Raw genomic sequence first — 21,719 nt, 5'->3', positions numbered from 1 at the left:
TTGGCTCCTCAGACCATGATCTTGCAGTCTGTGAGTTTGAGTCCCATGTCTGCTTCCCATTCTGGGTCTCCTTCTCACTCCCCCATGTGCACTCTCTCTTTCTCAAAAATGAATAAACATCAAAAAAATTTTTAGATAATGTGACTCTGGTATCTAGGATTGGAGGAAGGCTGTGCACACCTGATGTCCACAAACCTCTTCAGGGTGCCATCTGACAGCTTTGCACGGAAGACCAGAGGGGATGGAATGGCAGAATTTTGCACAAAATGACAATCAACGTTCCAGTCTGGTAAAGACAAAGAGCCACGGCAAGAGGTGCTGGACAGGAGACGAAGAATTGCCAGAGGTATTCTGAGAACAAAGTCTGCATGTCCTGCAGACAGGACCAACGTCTGGTTCTGCCCATCCCACGGGCTGCCGGTACTCACCGCAAAGCAGCCAATCACGTCATTCTCTGCAAACTTGTCTCCATAGTTCTCAAACCGGCTGTTAGTGGACTTCTTCCCAGTGCCTCCGTAGCCATAGGAGAAAGGCTCTTCACCTGACGGAAGAAACAGGCAAACGCAGATTAAACCTGCCATGGTTGCATCAGCCTTTACGTCTGTCTGCCACATACTTTTAAGAGGGAAAAAATCAGTTTCTTTAGTAAGCTTTACTAATCAGATGCTTTGGTGGGGAAAAGGAAGGTTCTGCTGAAAGGAAGGCCCTCATCATGCAGAATTCCAGGGCCCTGGAGGGTTGAGATGTAGAGTCGGGGAAAGACGAAGAAGGCAGGCTGTACAGGTAGGTGCAATCTTCCTTGTGAACTCAACATTCAGTCAAGTCTACTAATGGCATCAAATTTTGGTGCCAGTGGGTCTGGACAGAAATCAGGGAAGGGGCTAGGTTTTGCTTCTGGAGATTGGGAGGTCTAACCATTAGGTAAGGCACTGGAGCTCCTTGGGCCACAGAACCAGGGGCTGAAGCAGTGTGAGATTCCAAGGGCCCTGCCTGATAGCTGGGTGTTATGGGGACCCGTGGCTAGGACACCAAGGAGCATCCTGCCAGAAAAGCAGGTGCCAACAACAGGCGTGAATTCTGGGTCTAGCTCTTTGGCACACCAGCTGCTGGTCCCAGACAACTGACCATCTGGGGTCTGGATCTTAACCTGCACCATCTACCTACCACTGACATCCAAAAACAGAGACAAAGAAAAAATGAGACACCACAGGAGTCTGAAATAAAGACTGTAAACATCTATCAAAATGAAGCTGTCCACTCCTTTTGACCTAGCATTTCTATTAAGGATGAGGCTTATGTCAACAACTGGACTATTACACACATGGACAACTCAAGAGCTTAACCACAAAAAATTGCAATCAACTTGAATGGTCTACAAATCACTTACAAATAAGTGACACAACTACAATATGGAAAAGTTTGCAGTGATCAGAGAATTGTACTTATTTATGTGGTGCCTGGGTGGCTCAGTCCATTAAATGTCCAAATCCTGATTTCGGCTCAGGTCATGATCTCAGTTCAAATCCCGCATTGGGCTCTGCACTGACAGTGGGGAGCCTGCTTGGGATTCTCTCTCCCTCTCTCTCTGCCCCTGCCTGCTCGTTCGTGCGTGTGTTCACACATTCTCTCTCAAAATAAATAAACATTAAAAAAAAGTTATACTTATCTGTGAAAACATGGGCAGTATATACTAAGTAGGAAAAAGAAACCAGGCCACAAAATGGTATGCTTAGTGTGACCCAGTTTGAGATATACAAAGAACAAAAGAATTATCCAGAAGACTATAGACAAAAATGTTAATGTTGGCTGTTATCTCAGGAGTTTAGTAGGATTTTAATTTTCCCCCACTCATGTGGCCTGAACTGTTACAAAGAACACACATTATTTTCATAATCAGAAGGTTTATATGGCCAAAGCAGAAGGTCTCAGCATTGGTCATGGAAATCACTCAACTGGGGCCAGAATGTCACCGAGGCCTGGAGGCCTATGAAAATTAACAACCTCTCACTGAGCAGCCCCTGCCTCTCTGCCAACCAGTCCCAATGCTCTCTGCTTCCGCTCTTACTCTGGGTCTGGCTCTGGACAGAAAACCCAGACAGAACTTAATGGGGCTTGAGGAACTCATTTTCTGCATGGTTTGAGGACAGAAGACAATCTTTTTTTAAGGAAAGGATCAGCTCTCTAGAGAGAACTCTGAACCCTCTGCTAAAAGATGAAGACTAAATTTTCCATAGAAAAGTTAATACGATTATGGTCCCTCCAGTGGACTCCTGGATGCCTGAAGGCAGCGTGTGCTCCCGCCTAGGCTAGTGTTCCGAGTCCCACGCTGGGAAGAGAAGCTTGAGAATCCAGGAACAGAGATGCAGTGCTATACTCTCTGGACCACCGGGCTGACGTCCCCTTACCTAGCTGGGTGCTGCAGGAGTCCAGGGACCAGCCAATACGGACAACGTGTGGGTCGGGCTCTGTGGAAGGAAGGTGCTTCACGGAGATTTCCTCATTGATCTGGGGACAAAGAACAAGAGGGCTCAGAACTGGTGCCCAGAGGCTTGCAGGTTACAAGGCAACACAAGAGGGAAGAAGCACACAGGCATTAACAGTCAGCAATGGCTTCTGTTGCTGAGGAAAAGGTGTTTAAGCACTCTGAAAGGCCTGTTGCACTGAAGGCTCAGGAAATTATAGGACCACAGAGACAAGTATTTCAAAATACAGTCCATTTTGAATGTTAACATACTGCAGGAAAACAGGGACTGTCATATTTAGTGTGGAAGGATAAACCGGCCCAGTGTTTTTGGAGGACAATTGAGCAACCTGTCAAAACTGCAAATGCAGGGGCACCTGGGTGGCTCAGTCGGTTGAACATCCAACTTTGGATTCCAGCTCTGGTCATGATCTCACATTTCATGGGATCGAGCTCCATGTCAGGCTACGTGCTGACAGAGTGGGCCTGCTTGGGATTCTCTGCTCCCTCTTTCCCTGCTCCTCCCCATGCTCTCTCTTTCAACATAAAAAAGGGGGGGTGAGGACCCTGCAAATGCATCTGCTTTATAACCCACCAACTCAACTTCCAGTTCACCCTACAGACAAGACGCACTCAGAGGTGTTATGTGTTAACACACTACACATACACATACACACGAGAATATTCAGTGTGACACTGTTTATATTGAAAACAAACTCCAAAACCACCACCAAAAAGACAGTGGCCACGTTATGGCACAGCCACGCCACGGAACAGATGAAGCGGTCAGGAAGAGTGAAGCAGGGCTAACGTACTGCTATGGAACACATCGTCAAAGACACAGTACTGAGGAAAAGCAGCAGAAAGAATAAAAAGTGCCTTCTGACGTAACCTTAGAGGACAGGCTGCCTAACAACCATATCTGTCTATATTAGTCGGTGGCTTCTGTGAAGTTAACCTATTTTGACTTGAGGACACACGTTTTTCCGTTTTGCTGTTCCAGAATCCGAACAGATCTTACAACCGATGTGGGAAGAATGCACTCGGTCAGTTTAGTCAGCCGCGTTTCTCTATGAGGAGCACATGAAACAGCGGGAACTCACAATAAAAAACGAGACCGTCGGCAGCTTGCGCCTGTTAAAACATAGGACTAACTGCCTATTTCAGGACGGTACTGCGAGGATTAGTGGAGACATGTGTGTAAAGTGCTTGGCGCCGTGTCTACCTTGTGCAAAGGGTTCTGGAAATACTAGTGGTCATAGTTATGTCTGGCCACTCAAAGGACAGGCAAGAAATCGCTAACATGTAAGTTACCGCTGGAGAGTAAGATGGGGACTGGGAGGAGCTGAGTCTAACTTCTGAGTTTTTTTACTGTACACTTTTCTGTGTCGTCTGAATTTTCGTTGACCACGATCGTGTGCTTTTTTCATAAAAAGAACCCGACCTAGACGATGGAGAGATGATGGTAGAGGATGGCCTGATAGAGGATCAATTTTGGTGGCAGGACTGATCTATGCTCAGCTCTCCTTCTGGCCTCTCTTTAACTGGCAGGGCCCACGTCCATGCTTTCTAGCTCATTTTTCTTCCAAACGACTCCTTTTCCCAGTTCTACAAACACGTCATCCCTAGTGAGGTTGGCTATGTAATACCTGGGTCAAATCCCACCAAGGAGAAATCAGCTCGACAAAGCAATGTGCAGTTGGCTTGCTGTTCTGATGCAATTACAAAGTTCTCTTGAGTCTATCATGCTTTTTTTTTTTTTTGCTTGACTATGCTCAATTAAATGTTTTGCAATCATGGCTGATGAGAGGCTAGATGACAGGCTAATTCCAAAGGATGGACCTGCTTTCTGTCCCTGATCCCTCTGTTGCTCCCACTCACCTTCATCTCAAAACACACACGGCCTCTTCTGACTCCGTAGCTGGCACGGGCCCCCGACCACAGGTAGGCAAAGCCCTCAATTGTGAGAGGGTAACCACTACTCCGGTCCCGGGCCACCTTGAAGTGGAGGTCACAGTTATCTGTAGAGGAAAAAGCCAGGAGTTGGCTGATGATTCAAAGGTGCCAAAAGAGGCACAGCTCCCCCAAGTGTTAACCAGGAGGACACAAGCTGACGCATCCTGAGGGCAGGTGCATGAGAAACCAGCCGCGCCGCCTGATCATTCTCCCGTTCAGGAGCAAGGCTCCGAACTACTGCCAACTGGCCTCTGCACAGGATGAGAGCAGCCATTACGCACAGGAACTGGGTTCTTCACCTGGCTGCGCTCCAAGGATGGCCATCACGGGAGCCCCCCAAAACTGTACACAAATGCACTTTATAGGCACATTCACTTGCTAGGGAGAGTATCGTATCCTCACCGTGTTCAAGAGATTTACCATTTTTACACAGGTAAATCCCATAGCCATTCACTTTAACCATTTCCATGTGCTAACTCAGTTTGAGGGTCAGACTCCCGCTGCCAACAGAGGCACAAACATCTGACCTGGCTCTCCACTTGCCATCCAGACACCACTGTGCAGGTGCAACATAGGCTCCCACCCCCTCCACAGGCTCTGGACTCTCCTGCTGTAGCTCAGACTCTTCCCACTCTTCAAGGAGCTGGTCAGGCCTCTAAGAAAGTCTTTCCTGACCACCCCATCCAGCAGGCTGGTTCTCTTCTCTCAAGGCTGAGAGTCATGGCTTGTACATTTGGCATCTGATCAGATGCTGCCTCACTGACTGCTGCCACCCATACTTTATTCTCTCTTCCAGAGTATGTAGGCACTGCTCTAGAAGCACAAACTGAGTAAAGAAATACGTGACTTGCTGTGAAGTTTCTACTCTGCTGAAAAGTATGGTTTTCTCAGACCTGATTGAGCTTTTTCCTAGAGTCAGATTCCCAGGTTGTACCACTGAGAGCCAGTCTGAGGAGGGGCAGGACCTCTATCACCATCACCCTAGGGTTCAGATGTGCAGGCTAGGTGAAGCCACTTATCCAAGCAGAAAGAAACTGGAGGACGGATAGCCAGGCAGGCCACGTTAATGCCTCAGAGGACGAGGTGGCATTGCGTGAGCAGCTGATGGAAACTGGGGAACTGGCTGTCAAAGAGTTAAGTTTCCCCAGCTGCACTCAGGTTGATTAGATGGCAAGCCCCTGGGTGTTCAGGGTTTTCCAGATTGCCTGTACACCCATTCTGATGAGTGTCACTGAAAGTCCTCTGAGGTATTAGGGCAGCATTATGCCTCTATGAAGAGAAGGTCAGAGAGACAGAATGCCCTGCCCAGGATCCCAGCTAGAGCTGGGAGAGATCTTCTGTCTCTGAACCAGCAACCTCGCTCGGGAGCCCGGTTTCTCATAGCCCACTGCCTGACTGGAGAGCAGAATTGGATGGGCACCCTAAGGACTTACATGTGTCGATGGCAACAAGGGTGTCATCAAAGTCATCTTCATCCTCTTCAGCGGGAGGCTGAGGAGAGCGGCCCCTGTGTCAGAAAAGGGGGTGAAGCTACATGAGAACAGCCGGATGAGCACACAGGAAGGGAAATGGAGGTTCTATTGGAGTTGACAAGCGGCCTCCAAGCTGCTTCCTGGATTTCGATTTCTTCTCAGAGGTTAGCAAAAGAACTCTGCAACCCTACATCGCTGCAATGAGAGCAAGGACTGTTAACTCCTAGGGTGGGGACAGGAACTAGAGAGGGCATGCTCTGCTCCAGAGGGCCACCTTGTTCAAAAACGCCTCCTCTCTCACACCCCAAGATTCTGCCCCACGTGCTGTGCATGCTGAGACCTGCCCCCATATTGGACTGTTAGTGACGGGAGGGCACAGTGGCCCAGAAGGGGCTGGGCCGGGAAGGTGGAATATGCAAAGGCTCTGATAAAACCCAGTAATCACAATCTGCCCACATCTTCCTAAGACTCCACATCTGCAAGTGTTTGAAATGACCCATTTTTTCCATCTCTTTCTGTCAAGTGTCCTAAATTATGAATAAGACTCATCTCCTAACAAAACACTAAAAAGGGACTAATGTTAAAATACTACTGGCTTCCAACTTATAGGAATATAGGAGAAGCATATAAGGATGGGGTCTAATGCCCAGGGTCCTGCCTGGAACAGTCTGGACCCTTGTCCACCATGTGCCCCGATCAGGTACCCCAGGCCCATCTGGGAGGCTCCCCGCTCTGGTGGAGTACCCTTCCGGGCCTGCCAGTCTAGGACTACCACAGAGCCTTGTACAAAGAAGGACCTCATTACACAGTAAGTCCATCCGAGAAAGCTTTCCCCGCCAGCCTCGAATTAGAGCAGGTATTCTTCCCCTGCTCCCCAGATGCCAAGTACCCTAGGCCTCTGCTCTGTAGAAGGCATTGCAAAAAACCTGTAAGCGGTAGTTTCACATCCTACCTTTAGTTGCAGCCAAGAGACCCAGGCCCTGTTTTAGTCACAAGCCAGTGAGAGGATGGACTCCACCAGCTAGGAAATAAAACGTGTCAGATGACCAGTCCAGACAAATAGAGAAGGGATGGTCATTCCTAGTTTCTGTGATCAGAAGTCTTCACTGAAGGTGGGGTGGGGGGATTAGGGCTGGGGTAAAGGGACAGTGCAGGCTTGTCAGGGAAGGAAAATAACCAGGGCAGAGAGGACACTTCCTCCTCTGATCTCCAGACACTCACACCATGACTACTGGTCCCACTAGGTTGTGGCTTACTTATGTGTCTGTCTCAGGCCCTATGTTGGGATCAAAAGAAGGCAAAACCCACTGTCCAAACAAATCATCTCTGTGTCCCCAGTGTCCAGCACAAGGGTAGGCACCTTGTGAAAGCAGCATGAGTGTGACAATAGATAAATGAGTAGATGAATGGAAGGGTGTGTTTGGGAGAAGGGTCAGGAAATAAATCTTTTCATCAAGGGATACTGAGCAGCCATTAAGAATAGGACACTGTGCAGGATGAAGGGACAGTGAGGCAAAGGACTGAAAAGGTCGGCTGGGATCTCATATGTGAAAGGCGAAGAGTTTGGACTTTACCCTGTAGTAATGAGAAGGGAGGGGCTGAGGGAAGGAGCAAAAGTTTAGCAAAACTGAATCTGGCAGGGAATGCAGGGAGCTCTGCCCCTTGGTGAACACGAAGGTCCCAGTGGGCACCACGCTACTGACACAGAGATATACCGGAAGAAGGGGGACTATCGCCTCCCACACTTACCTTCTATCCTCTCGGTGCTCGAAGTACCCCCGTCCCCGGTTTTCTTCATAAGGCCTCTTGCGACTCTGGAATTGTTGTCTGTCTGGTTTGAGTTGAGATGCTTCGGGCGGGAGGAAGCTGGTGGGTGCTTCTTGCTTCATCTCTGTCTTCACTTCTGTCAGGACAAAGCCTGTGGTCAAAACACTTGGAAACTCCTTAGCTGTCACTTTTGTGGTTCCTTTACCTCAGATGTTGGCAGGATCCTGACTACACTGACGAAGGGCCAGGCACAGGCAGCTTGCTGGGTTCAACGGACGCCTGCCGTGGGAGCCAAGAAGGCTACACTGGAGAACAGGACCCGGGTAGAGGGAAGTTGGGGATGGCCAGCCAGGCACATCTGCACTGGCAGTGGATGGGGTGACACATGTCAGCCAGATAACTCTCAGGCTTTACGGGGGAGAGGGCAAATTCAGCACTGAATAAAGACCAGCCTCTTCTGAGGCCCACCCAAAAGTGAATGGCTGCCTTTGGCTACTTTGCCAAAGGCCCCAGAAAAGTTCTACAATTGGGGAACCTGGTTGGCTCAGTCAGGTGAGTGTTCGACTTTTGATTTCGGCTCAGGTCACGATCCCAGCATTGTGGGATCAAGCGCTGCGTTGGACTACGTGCTGGGCATGGAGCCTGCTTAGGATTCTCTCTCTCCTTCTGCCCCTCTCCCTAAGTCATACTCCTTCTCTAGAAAAAATAAATAGAATTTCTAAGATCTCTTTAAACTTTAAGATCCCACAATCCAATATTCTCCAATTATTCTTCCCAGAGAATCCCTCCGCCTCATTTCTTACATGCTTCCTAGGTCTGGAAAGGGAGGCGGGAAGGTCAATTCACTAGGACATTGTGACCCCACAGCCAACTCCGCTGACTTTAGTCATTCCTCCACAAAGCCCAGAATCACTCTGGAAACGAGGGTCTCCACTTAAGCCAGCCTATAGGTGTGATGGCCTTATGAAGTCACAGCACAAACAGAGTCAGGATGGCATGACGTGCTGCAAACTACGGGAAAGGCCCTGTCTCAGGAAGACGCCAAGAATCGGAACCAAGAATCCACGCACCCACAGAGAGCAAGCTGTGGAACCCGCATCTACGCCTGGCACCGGGCATCACGTCTCCTCGTTTCGGCACTCAAGCCGAGGCCACCTTAGAGCACTCCCTGCCGTGGCATGCGGAGAAGCTCCTGGGCATCCAGGGCAGGGGCTGCGCTCACCCATCTGAAGAGAGCCTCCGTGCTTCCCGGCACAGAGCCGGGCTGGCAGGAGGCCGATAAATGTCTGTTGGGGACACCTAGACGGCTCAGCCGGGTGAGCATCTGACTCTTGGCTTCGGCTCAGGCCATGATCTTGCAGTTCACGAGTTCCAGCCCTTCATCGGGCTCTACACTGACAGTGTGGAGCCTGCTTGGGACTCTGTCTCTCCCTCTTTCTCTGCCCCTTCTCCGCTCGCAATCCCTCTTTCTCTCAAAAAACAAAAAAAAGAAAAAAGAAAAAAAATATATAAACACTAAAAAAAGTGTGTTGGTAACAGCACAGAAAATACTCTCCTTGGGCCAAATGATCCCACAAGTCTCAGAGACTGACACAAATCTGCAGTTTAACCTACATTAAAAGTAAAATCCTGAGCCACCCACAAGAAATGTCTGGGGATCTCACTCTGGATGAACCAGAATGGAATTAGATAGAATTAACTTCATTAAGTAGAGGCACTGACGCCATCACATGGTGACAGGAACACAAGACTGGGAGGCAGTCCTGGCTCCATCATTACTCAACAGTGGGACCCAGCTTTCTACAAGGTAGGACACAACTGGTTGGGAATGCCGCCTCTGTGGTTCCCAAGCTGACACTACAAGGCACTTGGTTCGGCAAAGACAGATTTATTTACGTATTTGGGAAATCCTGGGTTTAATCAACGTGACACAAGTTTTGTTTTGTTTTCAGTCCAGGACTTCTCAGAGCCTTTAGTGCTCCCAGAGGTCGTATAGCACGTGCTGCATTTCCAGGTATGTTCTGGCCAAGGAACCCTTTCCTGGGAAGTCCCTAACGATATCTTCTGCAACAACAGTCTTCAGATCACGGAAACTACTGGACTAGATTTAGAAAGTCCTTGCTAGAAAGGGCGCCTGCGTGGCTCAGCTGGTTAAGCGTCCAACTTCAGCTCAGGTCATGATCTCGTGGTTTGTGAGTTCGAGCCCTACATCTGCTCTCTGCTGTCAGCACAGAGCTCCCTTTGGATCCGCTGTCCCCCTCTTTCTCTGCCTCTCCCCAACTCACGTTCTCTCACTCTCTGTCGCCCCCTCAAAAATAAATAAACGTTAAAAAAAAAAAAAGTCCTGCTGGATTCTACATTCTAAGATTTTAAATAAGACTCAAGTACTGGCCTCTGAGTCTAAACTTTCCAGGGTGTGGACACAAACATCTGAAAACAGATACCATGAAGATTCCCCTCTCGACACCGAGGAGGATTGAGTTCTCTCCTTCGAAAGAACCTTTCTGGAGTGACAGAGCCCAATGGACCACCCAAGAGGAAAATGCAAACTCTCTCTGGGAAGACAGGCTCTAGGTAGAGGGTAAGGGCCACATACATATTCTGTCCCCTCCAAAGAGACGTACGACGAGTGCTTTCCCACCTGGGCGATAGGCCTGCGGCGGCTCCATTTCCAGCGGTCTCCTCTCGTAGCCAGACTCGTTCTCTTGCTTGATGACCTGGCTTTCATAGAATTGGTTTTGCCTGGTAATATTGTCCATGACATCTTAAAACAAAAAATGACTAGTTAGAAGGGTGCTTCTTGGGACCTGAGGTGACTTTTTGGTGCTACACCAGGTCATCCCCACTGGGACAGCCTGCTAAAGGCTAAAAGGTGTGACAACTCCTTCAGATGGAAACCTATCTGGGCAGTCAGCAGCCTCAACTACCTGAAGACATGCCCTCTTGTCCCTCAAATGACTGGCGATGCGTCTGTAACTGGGTTGTACAGAATCCCAACAAACAAAACCAACTGAGGCAGAACTGCTCTGGTTAAAGTGAGGAGATGGCAGGGTCAGAGAAAGTATCCAGTTTGACCTCACTCGCCAAGTCCCCACTCAAAGGCTGCGACAACTCTAGTGGCACCTGGAACTCCATGCAGCACAGTTTAAAAACCACCAGTCTAGCTGTCTTCTGACGTGGAATGATGAGTAGGGAGTTGGCTTCAAGGTAAAACCTTAAAAACTGCTCAGAGCTCAAATCGGCCCGCTGCCCGGCCCAACTCACTGCACAGCCAACCCTCTTCAAGAATCTCGTCCGCCCCACAGTAGCTGCAAAGATAAAGGGTAACCATCCGAGTTGACGGGGAAACGGGGAGGGGAAAAAGAACAGTTAAGAAAATCGGGAGTCATAATAATAGTGGCCTTTAGACTCATTAGGGATAAGTCATGAAATATTTGGAGCTAGGTAGGAAGGGCTTCGAGAAGGTGTCTAACGGAATAAGACTAAGAATAGAAGCTTATTCTTATAATAAGAATATTATTAACTATCTGTGGAGTGCATACTAATACCAGACCCTGAGTACAGCTAAGAATAAGCCTGCCCCACTGAAGCCTTCGGGTTTGTTAATATAACATACGCTAAACAAACACTTAAACATAAAAAGCAAATTCTAATTGCGTTCAGGTTTACGAAGTACCAAGGGACCCGGAAAGTAACAGACAGGATACACAGTAACCTTGAAGGATACACAGGTGAGAGCTCACTGAGGAGAATAGAAAACATTCCTGGGATTGGTACAACATTGAAAGTTCAGAGGTGAACCTAGAACTAGAGTAGCAAACCCAAGAAGAACCTTGCAGCCAAACCCAGAGAGAAGTCTGGAAACCCAAGATGAGTAGCAAGCAGATTTTCTACCCCAGGGGCAAGCTCTGCTAGGTGCCTCCAGGGCCCTACTGGTGGGTGTGCCAGGACCAGCAGAACCACAGGGAAGGAGAGACTATTCTGCCACTTGCTAACTGATGGGATCCTTTCTCAGAGGACAAATACATCTGGGCACAAACCAGGTGCAGCCCAAAGGGAGGAAAGGAACAGATCACGTGGTCTGCTAAGGCCCTGTTTACCAGAGCCTGGAGGAAGGGCTGCAGTGGGGCATGAAAGGGGCTCCGAGGATTTTGTTGTGGGGGTTGGAGGAAAAAGGAGGAAATAGAAGATCTCCTTAACTGGAACACAGGGAGGGCCTTTTAAACCATTTGGCTTCTTCCAGGCTCCAAGCACAGTGCTCTCCTTCCCACAAATATTCACATCTCTCTTTTCAAGAATCTCTACTGTGCCCACCACGGCAGGCTCACCTGGATAAGCCATGATTCTGGGGTTCTTGTCCACTCTCTAAAACATCCGCCTTCTAATGATATGCAGGCCCAGTGCTAAGCCTCCTACACATGTGACCTCATTCGTAACAATCCTGGGGGCGCATATTACTCTCACTGTTGTGCACGCAAGAAAACCAGGGCTCACAGAGGTGAACTGACTTGCCCAAGTCGGGGAGGCACCTCTGGAACAAAGTCTGTCCAGAGTCTAGCAGTCCCTCTTCTGAGACACCTCTGGCCACTGGCCCTTCCTCCTAGGCATTCCTGCCAGCGCCTCTCCTGTCCTCGACATGCACTGATCTCTGCAAAGGGAAGTATTCTTCCTGGCATGTGGGTCCGGGACAACCCCTCGGCTGTCCCCACTGCAAATCTATACCCGGGTCGCCTGCCGCAGGACATCACACCTCTCACCAAGAAAAGTACCCAATGCCAACCCAATTTCTTGTCTCTTCTCTCACCCTCTTGCTCTTCTCACTCGGTGAACCTCATGGCCTCCTCTTTTCAGAGAAAAGAGGTAACAAATGCTGGATGCCAGAATCCTTTCTACTTACTCCTTAACTTCTCCAATGCCCACTCCCCTGTCCTGCCAGAAAACCACGTTTTTCTAACTCCAGATTTCATCCCTCCCGTAACTCCAGTCTTCTCTCTGCGGATAATCACAGATCTACCCTACCCCCTCTAGCTCTGAGCCATACCTTTTGGCTCATGCAGATACCACACCCTGAGACCCTCCCCCTCATTCCCTGGGCACACAAATAACTGTTTCTGAGGACCAAGGAGCCCTCTCGTGGAGACACTCAGTCTCAGAAACACTAGCCCCACTCCATCCTGAGGCCTCTACCCAAGTCAACAGGTTTTCTTTCTCTTTCCATTCTGTACCTTCACCTCTCCCACATATGCTAGACCACACATACGCTCCTATACTGGGCACAAGGCTCATCTGTCCCCCAGATACTGCATCGACCCCAAACTCTACCAACTTGGTATCTGCCCCACCCCACGCCCAGATACTTTTCAGTTCTTCGAACAATCCATACTGCTAATCCAAGACGATTCGGCAGTAGGCGCTGAATTGCCTGTTCTCAGAACCCACCCAGCTCAAGATCTCTAGGTTCCTTGTCCAGCAACCATCCTTCCCTCCCTTGCCTGCCTCCAGAGATGGGGGAGTGGGGTCCTTATACCTCCTCAGGAAGCCAATCAGAAGGTCTCCAGATTTCCTAGTACCAAATGCCCAAGTTGGCCTTGCCTCAAGGTTGGCCTTCCAGCCCTGGATCTCAGAGTCCCCCAGGCCATCCTGGGACAGATGTGGGTCCCCCATAGTCCAATCACACGGTAGTCTCCCACATCCCCTAAATTCTCACTAGGTAAATATCAGAACACCCAGTCCATCAGATTTTCCCCTGGCCAGACACCAGCACCTGTACCTCACCAACCCATCACAGCACCAAAATATGAGAACTCCCCATACCCCACCCAGCAGCAAACTCCAAGATCCTCTATTCTCAAAACTCTCCCAGCCCTAAAAACACGTCTCCCGACGTCCAGCCCACACGCTGGGCTAGCACAGCCCCCAAGCCCACCCAGCTCCAAACCCTAAAATCGTCATTTCCAAGACCCTCCTCAGCCCCCGGTTAGAAAACCTCTTGTTCTTCCGACTCTCTTCGGCTCCAGGAACCACGGCTTCCGGTCTCCGAGCCCTAGGCTCCGGAATCCTCTACACCCCCGGGACCTTCCTCATCTTCGAAACCGAGAGCCCCCACTCCAGTATCTCCCCTGCACCGAATGCCAAGGTCCACCCTCCAGTCGTCCCGAGGCCCTTGGCCCTAGATCCTCTGCAGCGGCGGGTCGCGGGACCCCCACTCCTCGGACCATCTCCCCGGCCTCAGGCGCCGGACTCCCGCGTCCCACAAGCCCTTCCTCGGCCCGGAGTCCGGACTCCCCGACCCCCGCCCCGCGCACTCTCACAATGTCCGTCCGGCCCCGAGTAGCCGCCAGGCTCCAGGTGCGGCTGCAGCCCGGACGGCGGTGGCTGCGCGGTCCCCTCCAGCTCGGAGCCCCCCTCGGTCTCGACCTCCTCGCTGTTGTGCCCGGGTCGCCCCGGTTCGTCGTCGGCCTCGAGCTCTCGCTCGTCGTCGGGCTCTTCGGCCTCCAGCGCCGCCTGCAGCCGCTCAGCAAGCTCGGCCTTGAGGCCGCGAGTGTCCAGGCCGCGGCGCTGCAGCTCCTCGCGAAGTTCGTTCACCTTCAGACGGCGCACATCCATGGCCCGGGCCCCCGGGGCGGCCCCCGAGCCCGGCCCGGCCTCCCAGGGCTCTGTCCCCCTTAAACCTTTCCTGTCAGGAGGCAAAGGGGGAAAGGGGGGGGGCCGCTCCAATGGCGGCGGCGGCTCAAAATGGCCGCCGCCGCCGCCTCCCCCTCCTCCGTGGCCCCATGCAATGCAACACGGGTGCCAATTGGCCACCGCGTGGAGGCAACGGGCGCGGGCCGGGAGACTCAGCCAATCAGAGCACGGCTTTCAAAAGAACGGCAAGGAAAGGGCTCTGGAGCACCCAGGGAGGAAGCGTTGGCCTACGTCGCTGCCGCCGCCGGGGCGGAGGGCGGGAAAAGGCGGGAGGCGGAGCACGCTGTGATTGGGTGGCGCCCGCGCGCTCGCTCCCGTAGGGTCAAATGAAGAAAAGGGAGTAAGGACTTGGCCCAATCAGCGATGGGATCTCAGAATGAACCTCCCACCCCGCCCTCCCCGACATACACACTCCCGGTCTTTCCTGCGCGGTCCTTTCATCAAACTGGGGCTCTTGTAACACATACCCTGATTGGTCTAGATCTCCCGCCCCTAGAGGAGTCCAAGCGGATAAAAGCACTAGAACCAATCAAATGGAGGATCAGCCGACCAACTTCCCTCCCCCCACCTCCTTTCACGTTTGCCTTTAAGAAACCGGAAAGATGAATTCACGAAGGACCTGCCCCTTGTCGTTAGGGCGGTTTCAAAACAATCTGTCCACCAATTGCAACTATCGTTTTATCTCACCAAAGCTAGTACATTTGGATCGCTTTAGGAAAAGCTAACCAGATTGGCTGTTCTTCGGCGGACGGCCTCACAAATGTCGCAGAAGAGGGAGGCCGAGGAGATAAAGTAGATACATTATCCTTAATCTGGAAGAAACTCAATTGACTTTATGAAAAGCAACCTTTTGCCTTCAGAGAGTACCGGAGGTTTGAAAATAGAGGCCAGACTAAAAACGGGAGAAAAGTTGTAAAGGAAATCGCACCCTCTTCCCTTTTATAGTTCATCTCAAGGGGCGCCTTTTTTCCACGATCATAGATTCGCTGCAGTCTTTCTCTATGGTTGGTATTTTACGTAGAATGGGCGCTCTGCACGCGACCATAGAGTCTTCCCCACCTCCAGAAGTTCTCGGTCTCCACCCCAAATCCTCTAAGCCGCTGTTCAGTAGTTTTGGCTGTATGGCGTCTGTACTGACAAGCTCAAACACACAGGTCCGTAGTTCAGCCTCACGCTACAGATGCAAACGCCAGAGTTTCACAATGTCTGCTGGACCACCTGTCGCCTCTAACTCAAGAGACACCAAACTTCTGTAAAATACACAATCGTGCTACACAATGCAAACGCCCGCTGCCCACCGAGCCATACCGCAAGCCCACAAAAACCACAAGCCACCACCCCACCTCTACTTAGACAAAAGCACACACAACACAGGATTAACAAATGGCCGTGAATCAGATCCGATACATCCGTTAAGGGGATAATACACCAAACTCCAGTGTAAATGTGGCCAGTAAGGTCCACACGGGCAGGCGGCATCAAATGATAAAGACACAGGACGGTTACGCTACAAGCTGACAAGGCAATCTCGACACACAGCACCCACTCAGAAACGGGGCAGACACTCACGTGGGCCCGGAGGTTCCAGTCCAGACACCCCGCCCCTCGCCCACGTCCGACTTCCTCTCTCCCCCCAGCTTCCCACAATGATTTGTTCTGAAAAAGTTTGTGGCCCGGATTGAACTGTCCTCGGGTTCTCAGAAGCCGCCACCGGGGGGCGTCCGGGCGCTGCCAAGGGTTTCTCAATCTACTGCCCGACACATCCAAGGAACGTGGGTTTGTGTTCGGAGTAATCCCTTTATGCCCTGCGGTGATCGGTGATCGGAGGTGTTCTGTGCCTGTGTTTCTCTGTGAATCTGAACATTTGAGTCTGTGAGTACCTGTTGTGTACTCTAGGTCTGAGTATTTGTGCCATTTTATTTACTCTGTAATCTGTGTTAGTCTAATTTCTTCCTATTCCCAGTGTCTGCGTTCCATGTTTGTAAATATGTTTGTATCTGTGTAATTTTGTGTGTCTGTTACTCTACGTTTCTGAATCTGTGTCTGTTTGTGGCTAGGTATGCCTGAGGATGTCCTAATGGGTCTGTTACTTTGGGGTGGGGAGAAGAGTGTCTCTGTGTGACAGGAGTATCCATGCACCTCTTCCTCTCTTACTCACTAGGGGTTTTGGAGAGTTGGCATTTCTTTGGCGTATGCTCATTTCTACTCAAGGGAGAACTCCTAACCCCCACCAACCCCTTCTTTTTTACTGATGGGAAACTGAGTGACCAGGGACAGGGGCCACATGACAGCTGAGTGGAAACAAGAGGAGACAGAAGTGTGGTTATAAAGTTTTATGTGATCTGAGCCCCTCTGGAAGTGCCAGAGTCCACACCTCTGTACAGGAGGCTTAAGGGATTGGCTCGGGGGGGGGGGGGGGCAGCATGGCCCAAAAGGAGGGATATTGTCTCCTGGGGGAAAGAGGCATCCCTAATGCATTGCAGTCTTGAGGGGAGGCATGCCCCCACATGAGGGGAGGAAGAAGCAGAGGTGCCTAACAAAGGAAGGGTCAGACAGAATAATATTGTAAGATTAGAACCTTGCAACCATACCTTGGAATTTGAGACCTGTACACCTTTAGAATCTTTGAACTTTTGAATCTTAGAACTACAGTGCCTATGATTTTAAAATTTAGAACTGTGGATTCTTAGACCCTTAACTAAAACCCTAGAAAGGTGGAATGCATCATAACCTAAAGGTATCCAACATTAGAAATGATTAGAACTTTGGTATCTAGCTAGTCACAACTAACTGTAAGTTTTATACCTTAGTGCTGAGGATCCAGAATCTTGGACCAATAGACTCTGGAGTGCCTTGCAACATAGAACAGAACAACATTAGAATCTTAGAGTTTAATAATCTAGAATCTTGAAGCATATGGTCTAGAATCTTAGACACAGAGAATCTAGGTTCTTAGACTAAGTCTTAGAACATCACATCTTAGAACATTAGACCTTTGAACCTCCCTCTTTAGACTCTTAGAACTTTTGAATTTCAGATTTTAACCTTAGATCTTTAGGACCCAGAATCTCATAATAAGGGTTTCAAGGATCATGAGGCCTTAAAACTTGTAATTAGCCATTATTAGAATCTTTGAACTTGAGAAGATAAAATCTGGAAGCCTTATGATGTAGAGTCTGATAAGCCAGAGGATTTATAGTTTCGGAGGGATAGAACATCAGATTTTAGAACATTAGGCCTTAGAACTTCCAGGTATAGAATTGTAGAATCTAGAATCTTATACCCTAAGAATTCAGAGCCCTAGAAAAATAAAATCTAGAATCATAGAACCTCAGATCCTAGAACTAGAATCTTAGAGCTTAGAACCCAAAATCTTGTGGGCTTTATGAAGAATCCTAGAACCAGAAAAATCCAGAGCCATAGGCTCTCAGAGCCTTAGAATATAGACCTTGCAATTTCCATGTCTAGAGCCTTATCACTTTAGAATTAGAGACTTTGGGATTTTAGGTCCTTAAAGCCAAAGACTAATAGCATCTTTGAAACCTAGAACCTTTGAATCTAGACCCTTTAAACTTTAGAATCTAGAATCGTGGAATGTTAGACCTGGGACGGCCCTTAGGAATTGCAGTACAACCCCTTCCTTTTACACATGGAGGCTCTAAGGCATGGAAAAATGGAGAGAATCTGTCTGGGATGGAAATGGAACAGGTAGGAAGAGAAGGCTGTAGTTGGGGGGTGAGGCCTGGAATGGAGAAATAGTTGGTAGGGGAGGCTCCCCCAGTGGCAGTGCCTAGCTTGCGTCCTGAGAGGGAGTCCCAGGGGGAGGACTGTCTCAGGCTCCATCCTCCTGCCCTGGGGGAGCTGGGGAGCTCCTGTCCGTGGGCAGGGTGGGGCCGGGGGCTGTAGAAGGACAGAGGACATAGCGTCCAGCAGGATGGACCTCAGCCGCAGTGAGGCAACTGCAAGAATCCTTAGGGTCAGGCTGGGGGTCAGCTCCTCCAGCAGCCCCAAGTGGTTCAGGATGCCCCCCACCCTCATCCATGTTGACATAGAGGATCTCATCAGGCTCCTGGGCAGGGGGCAGGGCCTTCAGGGTGTTCTCCAGATCTTCCCGCAGTTCTGAGAAGCTCGGCCGGTCCCGGGGGTTTAGCTCCCAGCACCGGGACATCAGGGCATACCTAGGACAACAAAGTGAGGGGTGGGAGACTGAGCAGGCGTTCAGGAGGGCATTCTGGGAGTTTGGGGTATTTCATGGGACTGGAAGGAGCCACAGCAGTTTGGGGGCTTCTCTGGGGATTTGGGAACTCTCAAGAGTTTCTGAGAGGAGTCTTGGGATACTTAGGACCTGAAAAGGATCTTTGGGGATCCTCTCTGGGTATCGGGTGGTGTTCTAGTGAGAGTCTGCTAGAACAGCCTTTGCCCTCAAAGCACTGGATGAATGCTCTGCTTTTCTCTGTGTGCTGTAAGTTTCATAAGCACTTCCTAAAGGATCCTGCGGCTATCCCGGAGGAGCCCCATGAGTTTGCAGAAGCCCAATATGGCAAACTGGAGGGCTGGCAGAGGGTCCTGAGGGGTGTTGAGGAGCACCTGGGGGAAGTACGGGTGCTCAGGAGTCTGGGGTGAATTAGAATTTGGGGGGAATGGGGGTCTCAGAGGCAGCGCCCCCAGGTAAGCTGGTGCAGTTATTCACTGCCCACAGATGCCTGGCCGAGGTGGCCTGATCCAGCCTGCATTCCACACAGAAAGGCAACGGGGGAGAGGGCACCTTTTGCTAATCTACACCCTGTGAGCCAGCCCTGGTCTTGTGGGGCACTGGTGAGGAGGCCTGCGGGTTCCTCAAGTCTGAGGGATTCTGTGCAGGTTTTAGAGGGTCGGGGCCCTGTGGGGTACTCAGGGTGTTTTGGAGTGAAATCTGGGATGAGATGAGGGCCGTGGGGAGATGGATCCTCACAGTCCATCCAGACAGTCCACAGGCTGCTTCAGGCGGTTTCCCTGGCACAGGTAGTCGTAAATCTCGCTGTTCTCCACTCCTGGATATGGGGTTTGTCCCCGCGTGGCAATCTCCCACATCGTCACCCCAAAGGACCACTGTAGGGGCAGAGGAGAGAGAGCTAGAGGATCTCTCCTGCACAAAGACACCCCAATGCACAGGTACACCCATGTGGAGGCATCACAGCTCTTCACAGAAACACTCTGGCACGGGGACACACTGAGCGGTACCTTTTGTGCGTGTATAGACACGCTCATCTCATCCCTGCACACACATACACACTTCATAGTCACATAGTCTTGTGGGTCGCCCTGAACGCCGTGGGTGTGCATACTTACACATACTTACCGCTGCCTCTCCCAACCTGAACTGTCCACACGTCCCGTGTATGAACCTGCCACCATCCACATGTGGACCTGTGCCTGTCGCCACCATGCCCACGCCACCATTCAGACACCCAGCACACCCCCAGACATGCCTAACACACGCGGTCAGGTTCCCTGTACCAGGAAGCCCGGGCGTCCCCGTGAGCCCAGCTGCGTTGTGACATGAACTGGCTGCTGTTCCCTATGCCTGTCGGGGGTGCACATACCACATCACTCTTGCTGGTGTAGACCCGGTCGGCCAGGCTCTCAATGGCGATCCACTTGACTGGCATCTTGGCGATGCGTCCCTGTCGGTAGTAGTCCCCATTGTAGATCTTCTTAGAGAGCCCAAAGTCCGCCACACACACGGACATGTTCTCATTCAGCCTGCCAGGATTGGGGAGAGGAACAGAGTCACGGCATCCCCCCTCCACCAGGAAGTCTGCCCTCACGCTCACACACCCTTCCACACCCTGCTCTGGCTGGCCTCTTTGGGGGTGTGGATCTGTCAACCCCACACCGAAGGGAAACGTGTTGCTTTTTGTTCCCTCCATATGAAGTTCCACAAACACACCCGCGTCACCAGCACCCAGATTAAGAAACAGAACACCACAGGACATCATCTGTACAAGGAATACCACAGAGCAAAGAAAAAGAGGGAACTAACCAATATGCAAGGCGACATGGGCTAAAATAAAAAAATATCACACTGAGCAAAAGAGACCAGACACAAAGAAGTACACACCGTGTGACGCCACGTACGTGACATTTAAGAACAGGTGACTGAAGTACAGGATGGTGTTTTCCCTGGGGGCGGTGACTGCTAAGTGCTTGAGGAAGACTGCCAGGGCCCAGAAATGTTCTTTATCTTGATCCAGTGGTGGTTGTTTACATGAGTCTATAGACATGTCAACATGCATTTGGCCACACACCTAACGTGTGTGTGTTAGCATATCAACATATGTTGATTTTTCTAAGTATGAGGAAGCAAGAAGCACATTGCCAGTCCTGCCTGTAATCACCCCTCCCAAGAGTCACATGCTCTACAATCTGACCTAGCCAGGCACCCGTCAATATTGTAACTTAACAAAAAGGGGCAGGAGCATAACAATGGGTTGTCTACTCTGATTTCCAGTGTCACTGTTCCATGGAGGACGTGACTAGGATCACCCCAAGTTGCAGATAGAAAGGAATTTCCAGGGGCACCTGGATGACTCGGTTGAGCATCCGACTTTAGCTCAGGTCATGATCTCACAGTTTGTGGGTTTGAGCCCTGCGTCAGGCTCTGTGCTGACAGCTCAGAGCCTGAATCCTGCTTCAGATTGTGTCTCCCTCTCTCTGCCCCTCCCCTGCTTGTCCCCCCCTCCTCAAAATAAACATTAAAAATTTTTTTTTTTAAAAAGAAGGGAATTTCCATTTTGGCTGAGTCTGTTGAAACTTTGCATACACTCCCTAGTTAACAGGAAATATAGGGAACAGAGGAACAAGACAAATGCCACCACAAGGAAATAGACACCTCCATGTCACATCCTACAAGACAAGTGGCCTGGTCTCTTCCAAAATAATATGATGTAAAAATAGAAAAAGGTGGAAGGGAGGCTAGTCTAATTTTAAAAGACCCAAAGGGACATAACAGCACATGCGGTGGGGGAGGGGGGACTCTGAATAGATTCTGATTTGTGGTAAAAACAAAACAAAACAAAAAAACAGCCCTAAAAGACATTTCAGAGGACAACCAGAATTTAAATATGGATTGGATGTGAGGTTATGTTACAGAATTACTGATAATCTTAGATGTGACAAAAGAACTGTAATAAGCCCTCATTCTTAGGAGATACCTACAAAAGATGTAGGGGTCTGATGTCACCATCTGGCAACTCACTTTTAAAAATGGTTGAGGAAAGAAAGATAGAGAAGAGAGAAGAATCTCAATAAGGAGGGTATGTGGGGGTCCAACGTACAATTCTTCCAACTTTTCTGTGGGTTGGATTTTTTCAAAATAAAAAAGAAATGTTCTTTTGGAA

At 50.1% G+C, this 21,719-nt stretch overlaps 2 protein-coding genes across 6 annotated transcripts in view; both read right to left on the bottom strand.

The window, feature by feature from the left end:
• The window catches only part of HNRNPUL1 (heterogeneous nuclear ribonucleoprotein U like 1), a 35,143-nt gene extending 20,729 nt beyond the window's left edge, over positions 1-14,414 (bottom strand). For 2 of the 4 annotated variants that reach the window (XM_029924149.1, XM_029924150.1), the window contains exons 1-7: positions 13,968-14,413; positions 10,298-10,420; positions 7,639-7,792; positions 5,851-5,924; positions 4,343-4,482; positions 2,406-2,505; positions 429-541 (exon numbers count right to left, since the gene is read on the bottom strand). In XM_029924149.1, the coding sequence (XP_029780009.1) occupies positions 429-541; positions 2,406-2,505; positions 4,343-4,482; positions 5,851-5,924; positions 7,639-7,792; positions 10,298-10,420; positions 13,968-14,262 (999 nt within the window). In that variant the 5' untranslated portion in view covers positions 14,263-14,413. Of the gene's footprint in view, positions 1-428; positions 542-2,405; positions 2,506-4,342; positions 4,483-5,850; positions 5,925-7,638; positions 7,793-10,297; positions 10,421-13,967 lie in introns of all 4 variants that reach the window. The other 2 variants (XM_029924151.1, XM_029924152.1) reach the window with 2 other exon arrangements.
• Positions 14,415-16,658: 2,244 nt separating this feature from the next.
• The window catches only part of AXL (AXL receptor tyrosine kinase), a 26,680-nt gene continuing 21,619 nt past the window's right edge, over positions 16,659-21,719 (bottom strand). For both annotated transcript variants that reach the window (XM_029925746.1, XM_029925747.1), the window contains 3 exons: positions 19,923-20,082; positions 19,292-19,428; positions 16,659-18,518 (listed from right to left, as the gene is read on the bottom strand). In XM_029925746.1, the coding sequence (XP_029781606.1) occupies positions 18,173-18,518; positions 19,292-19,428; positions 19,923-20,082 (643 nt within the window). In that variant the 3' untranslated portion in view covers positions 16,659-18,172. The remainder of the gene's footprint in view (positions 18,519-19,291; positions 19,429-19,922; positions 20,083-21,719) is intronic.

This window comes from Suricata suricatta, chromosome 16 (assembly GCF_006229205.1).
Source record: "Suricata suricatta isolate VVHF042 chromosome 16, meerkat_22Aug2017_6uvM2_HiC, whole genome shotgun sequence".
Lineage (NCBI taxonomy): Eukaryota > Metazoa > Chordata > Mammalia > Carnivora > Herpestidae > Suricata > Suricata suricatta.
Note: the sequence above shows the minus strand (reverse complement) of the source record. Positions and strands in the feature narration are given on the sequence as shown.